Source organism: Struthio camelus, chromosome 14 (genome assembly GCF_040807025.1).
Source record: "Struthio camelus isolate bStrCam1 chromosome 14, bStrCam1.hap1, whole genome shotgun sequence".
NCBI lineage: Eukaryota > Metazoa > Chordata > Aves > Struthioniformes > Struthionidae > Struthio > Struthio camelus.
Window position 1 is genome coordinate 23920095 of NC_090955.1, and position 17436 is coordinate 23937530.

At 63.1% G+C, this 17436-nt stretch overlaps 3 protein-coding genes across 5 annotated transcripts; 1 reads left to right on the top strand and 2 right to left on the bottom strand.

The window, feature by feature from the left end:
* Positions 1–648: 648 nt before the first annotated feature.
* On the bottom strand, positions 649–8503 carry NPRL2 (NPR2 like, GATOR1 complex subunit). Of its 3 annotated transcripts, XR_011144025.1 has the most exons (13): positions 8287–8469; positions 7402–7493; positions 6689–6857; positions 5769–5877; positions 5404–5540; positions 5147–5244; positions 4844–4880; positions 4349–4442; positions 3990–4107; positions 3575–3717; positions 3160–3260; positions 1211–1319; positions 649–1083 (listed from the first exon to the last, which is right to left on the bottom strand). XR_011144025.1 is itself a non-coding variant. In XM_068960306.1 (12 exons), the coding sequence occupies exons 1-11, from the start codon at positions 8356–8358 to the stop codon at positions 3193–3195; spliced, it is 1137 nt and encodes a 378-aa protein (XP_068816407.1). In that variant the 5' UTR covers positions 8359–8503; the 3' UTR covers positions 649–1319; positions 3160–3192. The 3 variants fall into 3 exon arrangements, 2 of the variants coding, with proteins under 2 accessions (XP_068816407.1, XP_068816408.1); XM_068960306.1 differs by having other exon boundaries at positions 649–1319; positions 8287–8503; XM_068960307.1 differs by having other exon boundaries at positions 649–1319; positions 6689–7026; positions 8287–8454.
* An 86-nt stretch (positions 8504–8589) lies between these two features.
* Positions 8590–11307, top strand: CYB561D2 (cytochrome b561 family member D2). Its single transcript, XM_068907107.1, has 3 exons — positions 8590–8767; positions 8852–8889; positions 9080–11307. The coding sequence occupies exons 1-3, from the start codon at positions 8641–8643 to the stop codon at positions 9581–9583; spliced, it is 669 nt and encodes a 222-aa protein (XP_068763208.1). The 5' UTR covers positions 8590–8640; the 3' UTR covers positions 9584–11307.
* A 680-nt stretch (positions 11308–11987) lies between these two features.
* On the bottom strand, positions 11988–17436 carry TMEM115 (transmembrane protein 115). The gene is made up of 2 exons (XM_068907106.1): positions 16486–17436; positions 11988–13597 (listed from the first exon to the last, which is right to left on the bottom strand). The coding sequence occupies exons 1-2, from the start codon at positions 17337–17339 to the stop codon at positions 13402–13404; spliced, it is 1050 nt and encodes a 349-aa protein (XP_068763207.1). The 5' UTR covers positions 17340–17436; the 3' UTR covers positions 11988–13401.

Consider the following 17436-nt stretch of genomic DNA (forward strand, 5'->3'; position numbering starts at 1 on the left):
AATCTAGACAGGGAAGGGATGGGGGAGTGAAGTCTTTCAGAGCAGGGCTAGACACACGGGCCAGGCTGATGCCCAGCACTTCATGGCTGTTTCAGTCCTAGGGCACATGACGCAGCGACACCAAGTTTTGTGCCTTTCTTTTATAGCACGTGCTGCTACGGTGGCAAGCGAAGCAGCAGCTTGCCTCCGTGGCTATCACACGAGCAGGAGAAGGCCAGCAGGTACATCAGGCAGGGCCCAGGCACCATATCCATCTATTTCCCAATGCAACAGTCACCCTTGAAAAAGGATGCAGTTTTATTGCTGACGTTTAACTGCACAGACTTCTGAGCGGCATCAAGGAGGAAGGTAGCCTGCGAGCACGCAGCCTTTGCATCCGTCTAGCTCAGAAATCCACAGCTTTTCACCACCAGCCACTGGCCTCAGAGACCAGATGGCAGAAACACCTTCCAGGCTTACAAACAAGGCAGGGGAAAGGAGTCACTGAGGAGCTGGGCAAAACCAGGCCACCGGTACTTGCTGGTGCATCCCAGGATGTTCCAGGCCTGAGACAGCGTGGGTATAGGTCAGAGAACTGTAACTTCGAGGGGTGTGTGGGGGGACTAGGATAACACCACCAAACCCAGAGAGGAAGAGAAGACCAAGAGGTAGAAATACCACAGCTTGTCTTTTAATTTTGTTTAAAAGCGACAACGGCAAACTACCAGTGAATAACTTGGCCGGAGATATCAGCTTCTTCACCATTGGCAGTTTATTCCACAATTGCACAGCATTGCCCAAAAGACGATCCCAGCTCGAGGGCAGGGACTGGTGCAGGGGTCATTGCTGCACCCACCCAGTGCCTTGTTTAACGCAGGTCAGATCACAACATCCCTCCTGACCTTAAAATTCACGACGGTCAAAGACAAAGAAGAAACCCAGGGAAGAATATCAAGACTGCGATACCAGTAGAGCCTGGGAAGGGCAAACCACAAGTAGCCAGGATACGTTGCTCAGGTGGGAAAAGCCTGGCTCACGTGTAGCCGGGCACAGGAAAAAGCAGGGTCGTCCCCAGCGAACACCTCCTCACCAAAAGGAACGGGACTGGAGTACAACCAGACTGGGCATTAGACAGTGAGGATCAGGCTTGCCAGAGTTGGGCAGCAGGCTGAGCTTGGCCCCGGACGGTCACTGGATGCTCTCCCTAGGAGACGGGGCAGCCAGGGCTCACCTTGGCATAGCTGACGAGCAGCTCCGTGAGGAGCTGCTCCTGGCCCGCAGAGGCGCTCAGGATGGCGTGCATGTTGAGCTTCTCCACGGACTCGTGCTGCCGAAGCCATCTACAGAGCGGCGGGCAAAGGCATCAGTGCCGGAGCCCTCCGGCCAGCTGCGGCTTTGGCGCAGGGCCCGAGAGCAACAGGCAGTCCCTGCAAACCTAGGGAAACCTCCTCCCAGCCGGAGCACCTCTTCCTCCCGAATGCCCAAGAAATGCCCTAAGCCCACCAGGCACCCCAAAACCCCGCCCTGCCCCCTAACACTGTCCCCTGAGGCAGCAACTCCACTGAGGTAGCTCCAACCACCCTTTGTCTGCTGGCCCACTTGCCCCCAGCCACAGCTGAGACATCCCCCAAAAAGCAGACCTGCCTCTCCCCCCTAGACCCCCACGGACACCCCAGAACCGGGGCCTCCTCTCATTCCCCCCACAGACACCCAGGGACACCCCAGAACCGGGGCCTCCTCTCATCCCCCCCCAGACCCCCACAGACACCTCAGAACCGGGGCCTCCCCTCACCCCCCCCACAGACCCCCACGGACACTGCAGAACCGGGTCTCCCCTCATCCCCCCCACGGACACCCCAGAACCGGGTCTCCCCTCATCCCCCCACAGACCCCCACGGACACCTCAGAACCAGGGCCTCCCCTCACCCCCCCCACAGACCCCCACGGACACCCCAGAACCGGGGCCTCCTCTCATCCCCCCCCAGATCCCCACGGACACCCTACAACCGGGGCCTCCCCTCACCCCCCCCACAGACCGCCACGGACACCCTACAACCGGGTCTCCCCTCATCCCACCCACAGACCCCCACGGACACCCCAGAACCGGGTCTCCCCTCATCCCCCCCACAGACCCCCACGGACACCCCAGAACCGGGGCCTCCTCTCATCCCCCCCACAGACCCCCACGGACACCCCAGAACCGGGGCCTCCTCTCATTCCCCCCACAGACCCCCACGGACACCCCAGAACCGGGGCCTCCCCTCACCCCCCTCCCAAGGACACCCCAGAACCGGGTCTCCCCTCATCCCCCCCACAGACCCCCACGGACACCCCAGAACCGGGGCCTCCTCTCATCCCCCCCACAGACCCCCACGGACACCCCAGAACCGGGGCCTCCCCTCACCCCCCTCCCACGGACACCCCAGAACCGGGGCCTCCTCTCATCCCCCCCACAGACCCCCACGGACACCCCAGAACCGGGGCCTCCCCTCACCCCCCCCCAGACCCCCAGGGACACCCGACAACCAGGGCCTCCCCTCACCCCCCCCCAGACCCCCACGGACACCCCAGAACCGGGGCCTCCCCTCACCCCCCCCACAGACCCCCACAGACCCCCCAGAACCGGGGCCTCCCCTCACCCCCCCCAGACCCCCAGGGACACCCCAGAACCGGGGCCTCCTCTCATCCCCCTCCAGACCTCCAGGGACACCCCAGAACCGGGGCCTCCCCTCACCCCCCCCCAGACCCCCACGGACACCCCAGAACCGGGGCCTCCCCTCACCCCCCCACAGACCCCCACAGACACCCCAGAACCGGGGCCTCCCCTCACCCCCCCCCCCGACCCCCAGGGACACCCGACAACCGGGGCCTCCCCCCCGCCCCCGCGGACCCCTGCCCGCCGGTGTCGCGCAGCTCGGTGCCCCGCAGCGCCTGCACCAGCGCTTCGGCCTCGGCCGGCGGCAGCAGCAGCAGCAGCTCGGGCCCCGCGGCCGCCATGGCTGCGGCCGGCGGCGCCGTCGCTATGGCGACGGGGAGCGGGGAGGGGAGGGGGGAGCGGGCAGGGAGTGGGCGGGGCGCTCTGGCGCCCCCTGGCGGCGCGGGGGAGCGTCCGCCGGCGGCGGCCCCGGGGCGGGGGGCAGAGCCCCCCCCGGGGGGGAGGGGGGAGGCGACGGCGCCCACCCCGGCTCCGGCGGCGGTGCCGCAGGGCGGCCGTCACTTCCAGCAGACGATGATGTTGGGGTCGTTCTCCAGGCGCTCGTCCAGCTCCTTGTAACTCATGCCTGGGTACAGGGGACACGCGGCGTGAGCGGGGGGCGTCGCCCCCCCCCCCCACCTTTACGCGGGGCTGGCCCCCTCCCCACCCACTCCCACGGGCACCCCGGACCCTGCTCTGCCAACGCCGGCGCTCCAGATGTGCAGGCCTGGCCCTGGCAGCACAGCTGGAGCAGGAGCCATCCGCCCTCCAGCTGCGAGCCAGGCGTCTCTGCAGTTTTAAAGAGCCACAGAGGGGCGGGGGAGACCTTGACGCCGGACCACAGCCCCCCCCAAGCACGCAGGGACCCCCCCCCCCGGTCCGACACGGCGGGCTCCTCACCTGTCTTACAGCAGATCTCATCGTAACTGTGGCAGCCCGTGTACAGCCTGGCTGGGTGGCTTCGCTCATCCCGGGCTATCTTAACAGGGTATTTCTGGAGCCGTCGGATAAGGCCCTTCATCAAGCCGAACTGGATGAGCCTCCTGAGGGACAAGGGGAGAGACTGCTCACAGCTGGGACCAAAGCGCTGAGGCCTCAAACGCTGTCCTGCCCCAGCTCCCCCCGTTCCCTTCTGGGTCTACCGTGCAACATCACTGCACCCTCCTGCCTCAGTTTCCCCATCTATAAAAGCAGGGGAGACTCCGGGGGTTTGGCACTCCCTGTTCGTGAACCATCGCGCTAACCCACACCTGCCCGTCCACCAACAGCGTCAGCACTGCCCTCCGGGACCGGGTAAGAAGGTGCCGGCTCACACCTTTCGTCCACTCTCTGCAGCTGCAGGGTGTAGCGGGAGATGAGGTCTCGCACAGTCGTGCCAGGGCTCAGACCGCAGTACAGCTGGAAGACGTCCCTGAGGCTGGCTCGTTTGTGCCCTGCAGGAGTCAGACGCGGCTGCAGTTACTAGCCGCCAGCTAGCCCCCCTCTCACCGCAGAGTGGCCGACAATGGGGGTTTTAGGCCCTGCGTTGCTTTCTGGAGACTCTGCACAAAGAGTCGGGGCAGGCAAGGGAGCCCAGAGCTCCTGCGGAGCCTTACACACCTCCACCACCCCTTCTGCGGTGGGCCTGCTAGAGCCACGGCCCCACACGCACCACCCAGCGCGGCCTCACCAGACCTTGCTTAGTGACGTAGGACAGACATTCTTCCTGGAGACACTTGTCATCCACCAGGTCCTGGACCTTCGGCGTGGTGCAGTACACGTTTGAGTACTGGAGGGCAAGGGAAAGCCAGCTCTGCTTAGCCACAGATCAAAGAGCCGAATTTGCCCGGCACCAAACCCAGTCCCACCCTACGTGGCTGCCGCAACGGCACAGCTGCCTGCAGAATGCCATCTGCGGCACAGCTGCCACATGCCAGCCCTTCCTGCAACGCGCCGCGGGTAAACGGGGATAAAACGCACGTCTTCCCCTTCTGAGCTGGTCTCAGGGCAGGGAAGCCCCCTCAGCTGCACGCTCTGCGGGGTGGATTGCCAGGGCTGCGGCACAGCGAGGCCTCTGCCCTGGCTGGCCCACGCAACCTAACTGTGCGAAAGTGGCCTTCCCGCGCAGCCCCACGCTGATACCCGCTCGCAGCCCCACGCTCGCTCCATCGTCGTTCCAGCCTGACCCACCTGGAGGATGGAGACAAGCGTGACGACTCCATAGTACCTGCAGACACACAGAGAAACACGGCAGTTGCAGAGGCCCTCTCTGCAACACCCACCCTTCTTCAGGGCTGGCCAAATTGCCCGCGGAGGAAACGGCATGAAAACGAGCTTTCAAGTCGCGGCAGGCAGGCCAGGGCACAGGGCTGGATCCAGCCCCTGGACAAGGAGTGATCCTGGGCTGGGGTTATTCCGACAACCGACCCACACAGCTCAGGAGCCACGCGCGCATTGGGACCTCAGGGCGCCGCTCTCCTTCCCCACACTCACAGCAGGTTTTGCACAGCAATGCGCACCAAGTTCAGCTCCACGTCGGCTTCGGCAGAAATCTTCTGGACGTGCCGAAATCCGTCAATGTAGGGCAGAATCTAGGAGGTGAGAAGGCAAAGAGCTAGTAGGGCAAAAGGTACTGAACCGCGCTAGTTAACGTGGTGATCTCCAGAACGGCCTGGCAGTCCCCTCTGCCTCTGGGCACGCAGGGAACGGAGCCTGTTAAAAGCATACTCCCCTTAGTTAAGGGCACAGACCTGTTGCGTTGTGAGATCCCACTGCGAATTGAAGAAATCGTCCTTGTCTTGGGTGAAGACTGGCACGTCGTACTCCTGCACAATGGGAGGGTCCGGGCGCTGCTCGATCACCTTCAGGTGAATGGTGTTCGATTCATCTGGCCAGAGAAAAAGCAGCGCTCAGTTCACACAGGAACCTCTGCTCCCGCAGGCGCTCGCTACCATCAGCCCCAGAACGCCATGGCTGTGAGCACCGGGAACCAAGGCGCTGCCAGCACCAGGCAAGGCTCACCTCCCCCAACCCTCTCCACAAGGCTCCAGCCAGCAGAAAGCAAAGCCCTCGTTACTGCCGCGGCTGCCCTGCAGACCTACTGCTGCGACAGTACCTATGGGCAGGGTGCACTTTCCTTTGGCGTTCAGCTCCTCCAGCAGGATGGTCATTATCGGGACCAGCTTCTGTTTACTCTCTTCATTGGAGATGAAGCCACTTTCCAGCTAAAGAAAGCAGAAAGTTGTGTCAGCTCCTCCCGGTGCGATTACCAGCTATAGGAACCGCACACGTCTCTCACATCCCTTCCTCTGCTCGTTTTCCCGGCCAATCTTAGAGAATCTTTCCTCAAACAGTGAGGCTAGTAAAATGAAGGGGCACTGTAGCGACAGCAGAGGTCCCACGGCATCAACAGAGCAAGGTTCTGCCAGGAATCAAAGCTGTCTTCAGAGCAGGGAGCGCGCAGGAGGCCTGAGAGCAGTTTGCTCGCTTCAGATTTTCCTTGGTCTTTCTATAGTTAAATATTCCTAAACTTCCTCTGAGCTTTCATCAGACCTCTCTCTGCATGGCTTTTTTTTTTTTTTTATTACTCTTAAACTTAAGAGTAAGAGCACAGCTAAGATCAGCACAACCCCCTCCTCAATCGTAAGCCTGGCCCATACCCCAGCAACGCCCAGTGACGTGCAATTTGCACCAGGATGTTGATGATGCTGCAGGGCAGATCCTGAGCAGCAGCCAGAGACAGACAGACAGCCGCACAGAGGCAGGGCACCGTGGGCAGCTCACCAGAAGCATGTTTTTCTGAGAGACAATGTTTCCAGCTCTCATCAAATACCCACCAGCAGGCATAACGATCTTCCTTGCTGATCAAGCAAAGGAGAGCACGGTCAAACACGTCCCACGCCAGGCTGCCTGCCCTCATGCCCCTGAGGGCTGGCGGGGAAAGAACTCTGTCCTAGCCCTGAGGCCAGCGAAAGAGGGAAGCCCTTGGCCAGGTCCCCCTCCAACCTGGAGCAGCGGGTTTGCCTCATGCCTTACCTCCAGGGTGGTGAGGTAGCCAGCCAGCTTCTTCACTATGGGCTCCAGCGCACAGGCCTTGGCTCTGGCGTCGCACACGAAGCCCAGGTTGAAGAGCAGAGCGTTTCGGCTGTACTTCTTGTGCTCGATACAAACAGGACAGCCGATCAGCTTCTTCTCCATGGCAGTCCTGTTGGACAGACAGGCATAACCTGCATCTACCTCTTCACGGAGGCTGGAGATGTGACCTCATGAAAGGCCAGTTCCCGGTTTGCTTTGGAAACAGAGCTCCTCTTGGTTCCGCCGGCAAATTGATGCCTCTTCCCCAAATGCTCAGCCTGTCCAGAGTCTAAAACAGACTTTCCAAGGAAATGCAAGGCAAAGAGTCAATCATTAGAGGGAAAACCTGCATCCTTCCCGAAACCAGTGTGCCTCTCAACACTAATTTGAATTTCCTGGATTTGAGGCTTACAGAGAAGCACAGGCAGTGCAAGCCACCCCCAAAATCAGATACTCAAACCCTCTGCACAAGTAACACTGGGCCTTATAATTAACGTATTAACCCCTGGGACAGAAACCCCTGTGAACCCAGAGCCAGAGCTGGCAGCTGGAAGACTCCATGTTGTCACATAACCAGGCTGCCATCTCTGCTGAGCCACCAGGGAAGACCTGCCCAGTTCTGGTGGGGACAGCAAACCCCACTGGGACCGGACACGCGCCTTGACAACACTCACACAGTGATGAGCTTGTTCTGCAGCTCGGGCTTTGTGATGACGTACACCTGGATAGTATCGAAGAGCTCCCGAGATATGAAGTCCTCTGGGACCTGCAGCACCAGAGAAAGCCCAGTTCTCCCCCTGCAGCACACCGTCGGGACAAAGGGACTCGCGGGCGACGCACCACGCGCGGGTGGGCGAGCGGGTCCCTGGCAGCAGGGCACAAGGGCTGCGCTGGGGGCTGCTCACCGCCCAGGACGGGGAGCGACTGGACTGCTCGTGGGCCCGACGGCACGCACAGGGCGGCACGGCCCCAGGGCGCTGCCACGGCCCCGGGCCCGTCCCGGTCGGTGACGCCGGGTCCCGGGCCCACTCCAGTGCCCACCCCGGGGCAGTGATGCCGGGTTCCCTGGCCCATCCCGGTGCACACCCAGTTGGTGATGTTGGGCCCATCCCGGTGCCCCCCGGGTCGGTGACGCCGGGTCCCGGGCCCATCCCGGTGCCCCCCCCCCCGGGGCGGTGACGCCGGGTCCCGGGCCCATCCCGGTGCCCCCCCCCCCGGGGCGGTGACGCCGGGTCCCGGGCCCATCCCGGTGCCCCCCCCCGGGGCGGTGATGCCGGGTCCCGGGCCCATCCCGGTGCCCCCCCCCGGGGCGGTGACGCCGGGTCCCGGGCCCATCCCGGTGCCCCCCCCCCGGGGCGGTGACGCCGGGTCCCGGGCCCATCCCGGTGCCCCCCCCCCCCGGGGCGGTGACGCCGGGTCCCGGGCCCATCCCGGTGCCCCCCCCCCCCCCCCGGGGCGGTGACGCCGGGTCCCGGGCCCATCCCGGTGCCCCCCCAGCCCCGGTCGGTGACGCCGGGCCCATCACGCCCCCCTAGTGCCCCCAGGGGGTCCGGCCCCACCTGGTAGGTGATTTTGGGCCCCAGCGTGGGGTGGAACTCGCTGAAGAAGACGCACTCGATCCTGCCGCCCATGGCGGCGGCGGCGCGGAGCGGCGCGAGGCGGAGCGGCCCCCGCCGGCTCCCGTAGCGCTTCCGCGTGCGCACGGAGCGCCTCTGCCGGCCTGACACGGGATGACGGAGCGCCGCTGCGTCACGCGGCCGGAGGCGAGCCTTGGCCCTGAGTGACAGCGCCGCCCGCCACTCGGCGGGAAGCGCGGGCGGGCTCCGGCGCTGACGGACAGCCGCCTCGGCCAACGAGGAGGCGCCGCCGCGCCCCCTCCCCCGGCGGGGCGGCGGTGCCGGCTGCCGTCCGCCATGGCGCTGCCGGGGGAGGTCGAGTCCCGCCTGTACCGGGCGCTGCGGGCCGCCTCGGGCGCCGCTGCCCACGCCGCGGCGCTCGGCTTCCCCGCCGCCGTGGCGCTGCCGGCGCGGCCGGGCTCCAGTGAGTGCGGGGGGCGGCGGGGGCCGGGCCGGGCCGGGCCGCCCCGCACCGGGCCGGGCCTCACCGCTCTCCCTTCCCTTCCAGGCCTCTTCTCCTGGCACCCGCTGCTCATGGCGCTCGCGGTAAGTCCCGCCGCCCCGGGGCCGCCCCCAGCGCCGAGCTGGGGCCGCTGGCGGAGCGCGGGGGGTCGCCGCCGCCTCCTGCGGGGGGGGGGGCGGCAGCAGGTCGAGCCCCCCCGGGTCCGCCCGCGGCGCGGAGGGGGCCGGGGGGAAGCGGCCGGTGCCGACTCTCCTGCCCTCTGCCCCCCCCCAGTTCTCCTTCCTGCTGACAGAAGCCCTGCTGGTTTTCTCGCCGGAGAGCTCCCCGCTCCGCTCCTTCTCCCGCAAAGTCAAAGTGCGGGTGCACTGGGCCCTGCAGCTGCTCGCCCTCCTCTGCGCCCTGCTGGGGCTGGGCATCATCAGCTACAACAAGCACCTGAACGGCAAGGCGCACTTCGTGACCTGGCACGGCCTGACGGGGCTGCTCACCGTGCTGTACACCTGCATGCAGTGCCTCGGAGGTGTGGTCCTTCTCTACCCCAAGCTGGTGAAGAACTGGACGCTGGCCAAGCTAAAGCTGTACCACGCGACCTCGGGGCTGGTCGGGTACCTCCTGGGCTGCACCAGCCTCATGCTAGGCATGTGTTCCTTGTGGTTTACCACCTCGGTGACCGGCGTCTCTTGGTACCTCTTGATGCTGTGTCCCATTCTCACCAGCCTGGTGATCATGAACCAGGTGAGCAACGCTTACCTGTACCGCAAACGGAGCCAGCACTGAGGGCCCGGTGGGGATCAGAGCTTGCCTTGTGCGATCCAGCAGGGCCAGGGCTCTGTGGGCTGCTGGACCTGGGAAGCCTCCCGTGGGGGGTCCCTTACTTGCAGTCGCAGTGGTCTCCTCAGAACTAGATTTCTACCTACTCGTCTGTCGTTAGTCCTAGAGTGTCTGTAGTGTCAACCTTGGTCTCAGGGAGCAGCTACGATGTGTGTAACGCACGTGACGGGCAGGAGCTGCCTGGCCTGCGCCCACCTTGGAGGGGAGCAGCTTGCCGGCACAGGTAACTCTGCTGGTCCCTGCAACGGCTTGCTGCTTGGCAGAGGACTGCTTGCCTGCTCCGATGCTGGGAACCAGAGGGTTAATGACAGCTGTCACTCAGGATTTCTCCCCTTCTCTTCTTCCCTTACGCACCAGGTTTGTTTTGGAGCAGGTGGGCAGGCTAGGAGCTGTTATGTTCCTCGGGGGAGTCCCTGCTCACCTCAGCTGAGGGCTGGCGCCTCCTGGCTGCCCGCTTGCCGCGAGGGGCGGCCGGGCTGAGCCCTGGCAGATGGCAGCCCTGCAGGCAGAGGGGGCGATGGCCGCACCGGGCACGTGCCCCGTTGCCTCTCCTGCAACAGGGGCACCGTCCCTGGCAAAAACCCTGGGGCAGGGCTGTGGCTTCAGCCAGCTCTGCCGGGGGGCAGGAGGGCCAAAGCGGGACTGTAGCGTCCATGGCGAGCTGCGCGGGGGCACAGCCCCAAGCAGGGACCCCCGGGGGCTCCACGGGGTTGGGGGCACCTGAGCCCAGCCCAGCGGGACCAGCAAATGCAGGAGCTGGTCGTGTTCAGCCCTACTTGACAGCCCCAAACCCAGGCACCTATCGCCACGCACAAATCCCCGCTGCCTGCTGGGGTGCCGAGCAGCGTAACGGGGAAGCCTAGGCCTGGCAGCAGCAGCGGTTGTTTTACACAGCAGGTTATCGAGCTGAGCTGCAAACCAGCAGTCTGCTGAGGCCTGTTTTGTCCCCGTGTCTGATACTTCCTCTGGACCTAGCAGCCCCGCTCTGTTACAGCTGAGCCAAAGAGCAGCTCTGAGGGGTGGAAGGAAAATAAGTGCAGGAGGGAGCACTTTGCCTTTGCCTCCTGCTGGCACACGCGTGGCAGGGAGCTCTCCCCAGCAGACAGCAGGGGCCGGAGGTGCCTTGGGTCCCTGCAAGGGGAGAGCGTGCCCTGCCAGCCCCCTCCGGTGGCGGTGCTGCCCCTGTGCCTTGGCAGAGCTCCCCTCGCAGCAGGAGGGGACCGTGTGCCCCTCCAGCCTAGCCCTGTGAGCGGGCCAGCCCTGGCGGGCTCCTCAGGATGCTGATCATGGTGCTTGGCGCTCAGCTGGAGGACAAACCATCGAGCTGGCCTGCAAAACGACCGCTTGGAAGGCAGAAAATAACCTCATCCTGCCTCGTCTCGCCTGCTGGGCGCCGGCAGGCCAGTGTAAGGGGGCCCTCCTCCAGCACAGCAACCTCCTCCCCGGACCAGACACGTCCTGGACAGCCAGGGCACCGCAAGGCTTGATCTGCTGGTTGAATCAAGTGCCGTTTCCCCAGCCCAGCGCGCTGTGTTGGAAGGGCCCCGGGGCTCCCGCCTCAATGCGAATCGTGTGCTCTCTGCAGGGCCGGAGAGCTGAGAACAGCTCCCCAGCTGGGAAATTCCTCTGTATCCAGAGCTTTTATTTAATAAAGAGTTCAGGCAGCTACAGCATAGCAGATCTGCTTACTGCCCTGGGGGGACTGGAGGGAGGCTTTCAGCAGGCGAGCAGGCACTCTTTCCCCCTCTGAAGCAACAGGTTTCCTACCTCTGTGTGTGGGATGCGTTTAACAAAGCAGCAAAGATGCTGTTCCCACGAGTGTTTGCTCTGGTGCAGGGCTGAGCTGGCACCAGCTCTCAGACTCCCAAACAGGGAAAGTGGCAAGGGGAAGGGGACTCAGGATTTGAGCAACATCGGTTGCCCCCAAACTGAAGGGACCACGCGAGACCGCCTGGCCAGGGCAGCTCCTTGTCCCGTCTGGCTTTCCAGGCACATGGGTCAGGGTCAGCAAAGCCTACGTCTGTGTCCTCCAGTGAACGCATCTATTTGTATGCTCCCACCTCCTCCCTTCCAACCAGCCTGCTTTTAAAACCCAAGAGCCAAGCCAACAGTACAGCCTCCCCTTCCTGGGGGCCTGCCCTCGGGCTGCGAGGGAAACCTCTCCCAGAGGCAGGAGCCCAAGCTCAGCTCTCCTCCTCCAGGCCCTCCCTGGTACCAACCTGGCCCCGAACACAAACCCCAGCGGGCTGCTCAGGCCCCGCAGGCTCTGCACCCCGGCTCCGGCCCACGCTCCGACCCAGGAGCCGTGCCAGCAGCAGCGGGAGGCTGACTCAGGGACTAGCCAAGCAGCTCTCTTTGAAAGAACTGTTTATTGATACTGAAATTTCTGTGTTTTTACTGGTTGACAAAACCTTCTTGTGTGGTCCTTTAAAAAAATAATCATGACACTGTCAACCCACGTCCCAGACTGGGAACTGCCCAGGGAAATCAGGAGCTGGAAGTGGCACAGCCGGCTGGGGCTGGCTCTTCAGGGAAGCTTTTTCAGGGAGCATCCCCTCCATCAAAAAAAAAAAAAAAAAGTCCATCAACACAGAGGAAGGAAAACAGAAGGGGGAGCCCATATTCTACCCGCAGGAAATAAAACCTGGTGCCAGAGGAGGCAGCGAGCGCCCCACTGTAAAAACTAATTCCAGCTTCTAGTATAATCTGGCAAACGGATTAGTCGAGCAGCAGCTGAGGGCACTGGCTCCTTCCAGAGGGGCTGGCTTCCAGGGAAATGAATCACTGCAACACAAGAGGAAGGAGAAAAGTCCAACACCACAAAATGAAGCCCCTCTCACCTCTAGGAAAAGTCGGGGATTGATTCCCGTTCCATGCACTAACTGCAAAGCTGAGAGTAGACGGCCCCGGCCCCGAGCGGGAGCTCACGCCAGGCCACTGCAGCAGCAGCAGCAGGTGCTGAGCAACTACTTTCCTTCTGAACAGGCTTCTCAATCTCTGGCCTGGCAAACCTCTAACTCAGGACTGATCATGTCAAGCTCCTGCCAGAGCGCAGGGGAGGGTCAATACAGGAAAAGGATTCGGAACAGAAACCCGCAAGCCTTCCTATTCCTCAGATAAGGAACAAAAGTTACTTCAGAAAGGAGAAAAAGAAGTTTTGGGCACTCTGGACAACCACTATTACAAAAAAAGAAGCAAGAAAGTGCGCTCTCACTTGCTGATTTTGCTCCTGTGGGCGCCGTGAGGTTACTTTGTGGTCAAGCGCAGAGGCCTCAGAAAAGGGAGCCTATCTGTTGAGCGTGGGACAAATCTGAGGCTGGATCAGTCCAATGTCTCCCTCCCGGAAAGAAAGCCCCCGCTGCCAGCAGAGACACCCCCCCTGGGTGGCTGCCACGGCGCACAGGACGCCCGCCCTGCGCAGGCGGGAGGCGCGCGGGTCTGAACCGCGGGGAGTGGCCTCGAGGAACCCCCCCCTCCCCGTCCTCAGAAAGGGAGGCAGCGAGAACCGGAGCCCCGCAGCAACGAGGTCCTCTCCAAGGCGGTGGCTGGCACCCTTGGCCAGCGGCCGTGTGACGCCCGGTGCTAGCCACGTGCGGCGATGAGGCATTGGAATGAGGTAGCCCCCTGCCTCTGCCGCGGGAGGAGTCCCTGCTCCCCGCAGGCAGCGTCCTGGGGAGCAGACGGTGCTGTGAGAAGACGCGAGGGTAGTCAGCAGCTCTCCGACACAGAGACGGGGCGGGGAAGGGAGGTGGTGTGTTCGCAGGTCACAGCTGGGATGGGGCATCCTCAAAAGTGATTAGGCTGGACTCCTGGCTGGTTCCTTTCCCTGCCGCGCTGGCGTCGGGGAGCAGCGGGCTGTCTGCCTTCGCTGCTTCCTCCTCATCATCCTCCATGCTGGGCCACGCCGACTGGTCCTCCACGCGCTTCAGCCGCTCGTTCAGGGCCTTCAGGGCCAGCTGTCTGCAGAGCAAGGACACAGGCAGGGTTAACCCCTGTGGCCTCGCGGGACAGGGACAGGCACGCAGGGTCAGCCCCAGCTCGGCAAGGCCAGGGTTAGCCGCTCTGCCCCGCGGGGCGGGCACAAACACAGCGCTAAGCTCCCCGAAACCGCCCAGCCCAGCCGCCCCAGCTCCCCCACAGCTGCCTTCCCTGCGTCTCTCCCCAGTCGTTTCGCACGGCCTTGCTTCCCCACATCTAGCAGCTGCCAGGAGCCTACCCCCACCCTTCTGCCCTGGGGCAGAGCAGGCCAAGAGAGGCTGCCAGGCCGGAGAGAGACACGGAGAGGCTTGGTCACTCCCCTCCTGCAAAGCAGGAAAGGCAGGGCACGTAGCAGGGATGAATGCACCCCTTGTCAAAAGCGTCTCCGCCTCTCGCTCAATATAGGCCACAGGCATTCATGCCCTCAGCTTGGGGACAGGGTCCATGCAAGGGGAGCAGAGGGGGCACCAGCAGAAAAACAGCCACGAACAAGAAGCTGAAGAGAGAGGAGCAAGGAGAGAGCAAAGGGACAGAGAGCTCCCAAGAAATCCAGCTCAGAGATGAACCGTTACTAGATCGGGAAATCTAGCCTACAATCTGACCTCTCGAGGCTGGCAGAGGCATCCGCAGCTTCCTGAAGGCTTTTGAAGCCGACAGCAAGTTTTAAACACAACCAAAAGCCCGGCACGAGCTCAGCGCTGCTTGGGCCCTCGTGCCCTGCCTGCTGCGGCGAGCCGTGCTGGAGCGTGTTTCCAGCTGCAGCAGGGCGACCAGGCACCTGGCAGCTCCCGGGCGTCACCGCTGACGGATTAACCGCGCGCCAGCCCTCCTCGCCGAGAAAGCAGGCGATTCGCCGACTTGCCGGGCGCCAGCTGCTCCGGCAGGGAGGCTGCGCGCTGGCCAGGTGACCCGAGGGCGAAGGGGACAGGAGCTCGCTGTTGCGCACCAGACTGCATTCGCTCACCACCTCGGCTCCGAGGCCACCGCTCGCACGAGCGCTGGGCGTGTGAAAACTCACCTCTGAGTGCCTGGCCCAGCTGAGGCTTGCCGTACCTTGGGGACAGTCCCCCACACCTGGAGCCAGGTCAGTAGGGCACGATACACCCAGAGCACCTGCCTCAGAGCTGAGGTTGTCCTGAGCCTCACCTCCTCTAGGCGCTCGCAGCCCACACAGCTTCGCTGACCCTTCCGCAGGGCGCGCAGAGCCTCTACCCTGACGAACCCTCTGCCCAGGCACTCACCAGCACGAGCTGAGGGCGCACGCCTCCCCTAAGCGCTGCTCGAGGCCGGCCGGCCCCAGTCTGCAACTGGGAAGGTGGACGCACTTGGAGGCCCAGTCTGCAAGCGAGCAGGAGCCATCCCTGCCAGCCCCGAGCCGGCTTTAGCCATCGCCCAAGCTCTTACAGCTCCGCAGACAAGCGGCAACACAGCCTGTCTTTTGGCCCAAAAAGAGGCACCCATGCGCGCAGCGCTAGTCCCACCCCTGCCCTCGCTGCCTGAGGACGCACGTGGCGAGGCAGCGGTGGCCTGGACCGAAGGCGAAGAAGCCAGACCTCTCCCCTCTGCCACTATCCCACATCCCCTCCGTGGGTGGTTGGTTTGGAAAGGCTGTCCGCACTGGGCCGCGGTCCGCCAGGCCCCACAGCAGCCTCCAGCCGCCCCGCGTCCTTCTCTCTCTCCTCCCCAAACCCAGAGGTGGGCAAGGCGCTGTGCAGATCCGGGCGGCAGAGGGGCAGTGCATGCCGGTCTTCCCAGGAGATCACCCTGCATGCAGCTAAGCACCACCAGTAGCTCCTCTCTGCTGCTGCCCACCTCCATGTTACTTTGAACATCCAAGCCGAGGCAGCAGATGGTGTTTAAACAAGCCAAGCAGCATCAGCGGCTCTGGCTGGCTGCCTCCAGCGGGAGCCGGGGTTTCCTCAGTGCCCGTGTCTCCCCCAGCCCGGCCTAACCTGACTGCGAGAAAACATTTCTGCTCCAAGACTATATATACAAAGTTCCCATGGCACGTGGTGTACCCCAACACTGTCAGGTCGTGCAAGGGTCGCTCCAAGAAACCAGGAAAGAAGGCACAGAACTGGACAAGAAAAAGCAAAGAGCCTATGCCTCGTCTGAACCTTTTGGTCTTGACTTAGAAATGCAGCGGCCACTTTTCCACACACAGGAGAAGCAGGACGTGGACCTGACTCAGCTAATTTCCCTGTCACACCGAGATGAGGGGCGTGGAGAAAGCAGGCGGTGCAGACAGAAAAGGGCAACTAGGGCACGGAGCTGGCTATGTGCTGTCCTGTCAGCGCCCAGAGGGACCGTTAGGCTCCTCAAAATAAACGTGGGCATGTTCACGGGGACCACAAGCCAAGCGAGCAGGAACCACGCGACTCTGCGAGAGTTCCCCTTTGCTCCCTCAGCTCCAGCGCGGCGCCAGGCCTGAGCAGGCCCCCGTCTTCACCATGCGGGAAGGCCATTCGCTACTTCCCCTAGGACACCCGCCATCCTCCTTCCTACCGTTAGGGAGTCTCTCTGACCTGAGAGCCTTGCCTATCCCCTTCCCCAGAAATATCCCCCTTTATCCTCCGCAGTGACCCATGAGCTAGGAATGCTTTTACCACTGTGCACGGCAGTTCTGCTTTCAAAAGAGCGGGACAGCAACGTACCACTGCCGCATGCCCACAAGTGCTCCCCACCTGCAGCTGCAGCAGGGAGGGCAGCCCAGAGCAGACACGCCTGACAGCTGATGAACCCATGGAGGAGACCTCCCCTTAGCACCTTGAGCCCAGATCTCCCCAAGTTAGGAGGAGCAGATCTTTAAAACCAATCCTCACGGCCAGCAAACATATCCCATCCAAGCAGGCAAGGAGGATAAGCAATACCTTCTCCTCTCAGCATCCTGGGGATCTGTTCCTGGCAGGCTGATGGTGATGGACGAGGGGGCACCCACATCGTAGCGTTTCACTGTTTTCCGGCAGACTTTTACCTTCACCAAGATGCTGTGCACCAAATTGGCCACCAGCCCCACCACTGGCTGCAGGATCTCTGGGAAGAAAGTGGCAAAAGCGAAGTGGTCTGACATATCTCCACGGCCTCTACTGTGCCGCTGGTAAAAACGGAGATAGACCCAGCTGGAAAGGACCCCGAAGCCATAAGAGGCCAGTACATTGCTCTCGATGAGGGTGGTGAGCCGCAGAACAGCCAGGAGAAGGAGCAAGAGCATGGGGACAACTTTCATTCTCACTTGAGGCACCTTCAGGACAGTGCTGTCACCCATGGTCTGCTTAAGGGCCACCAAGACGCCACCGAGGAAGCCCAGCATGCCATGGATGCGGACATCAAACAAGTATGAGAGATGGAAGGACGCCACGTAGGTGAGGAAGTAGGCGAAGGCTCCCAGGAGCCCCACAGAGACGTTCACCACCGCAAAGAAGATGAGCAGCTCCAGGGCGCCCCAGAGGGGCTCCAGCAACCTGCCGGCCACCACCACCGTGGCCAGGCTCACTGCCACGTCCCACACGTGCTTCTCCGCCAGGCTGTGCGTCACCAACGTCCAGATCCAGAAGTTGGGGGGGAAGAGGTAGCCGGGCGTCACCCCCAGCCCGTACACCGTGTCCACCGCGAAGGAGAGCAGGTAGAGCAGGACGACAGCGGCGCACACGGACTTCACCACCACGCTGGTGCTGGCCAGCGCAGCCAGGAAGTGCTGCCGGGCCACCGGCAGGTACCGGTTCATCTTCCGTCCCTACCCACCCCGGAGCCTCACGGCCCGGGCCCCGCGGGGAGGCGAGCGGCGGCGGCGGGGCCGCCCCTGCCGGCAGGAGGGCGCCGAG

Coding starts and splice junctions, on each gene's coding strand:
- NPRL2 (XM_068960306.1), bottom strand. CDS start 8,358: ATGGGCGGCAGGATCGAGTGCGTCTTCTTCAGCGAGTTCCACCCCACG. Junction 4,881..5,146: donor ATTGCTGTGCAAAACCTGCT/GTGAGTGTGGGG, acceptor GTGTGTCTGCAG/GTACTATGGAGTCGTCACGC. Junction 4,443..4,843: donor CGCTTGTCTCCATCCTCCAG/GTGGGTCAGGCT, acceptor CTTGCCCTCCAG/TACTCAAACGTGTACTGCAC.
- CYB561D2 (XM_068907107.1), top strand. CDS start 8,641: ATGGCGCTGCCGGGGGAGGTCGAGTCCCGCCTGTACCGGGCGCTGCGG. Junction 8,768..8,851: donor GCCGGCGCGGCCGGGCTCCA/GTGAGTGCGGGG, acceptor CTTCCCTTCCAG/GCCTCTTCTCCTGGCACCCG. Junction 8,890..9,079: donor CGCTGCTCATGGCGCTCGCG/GTAAGTCCCGCC, acceptor GCCCCCCCCCAG/TTCTCCTTCCTGCTGACAGA.
- TMEM115 (XM_068907106.1), bottom strand. CDS start 17,339: ATGAACCGGTACCTGCCGGTGGCCCGGCAGCACTTCCTGGCTGCGCTG. Junction 13,598..16,485: donor CAGGATGCTGAGAGGAGAAG/GTATTGCTTATC, acceptor CTTGCTCTGCAG/ACAGCTGGCCCTGAAGGCCC.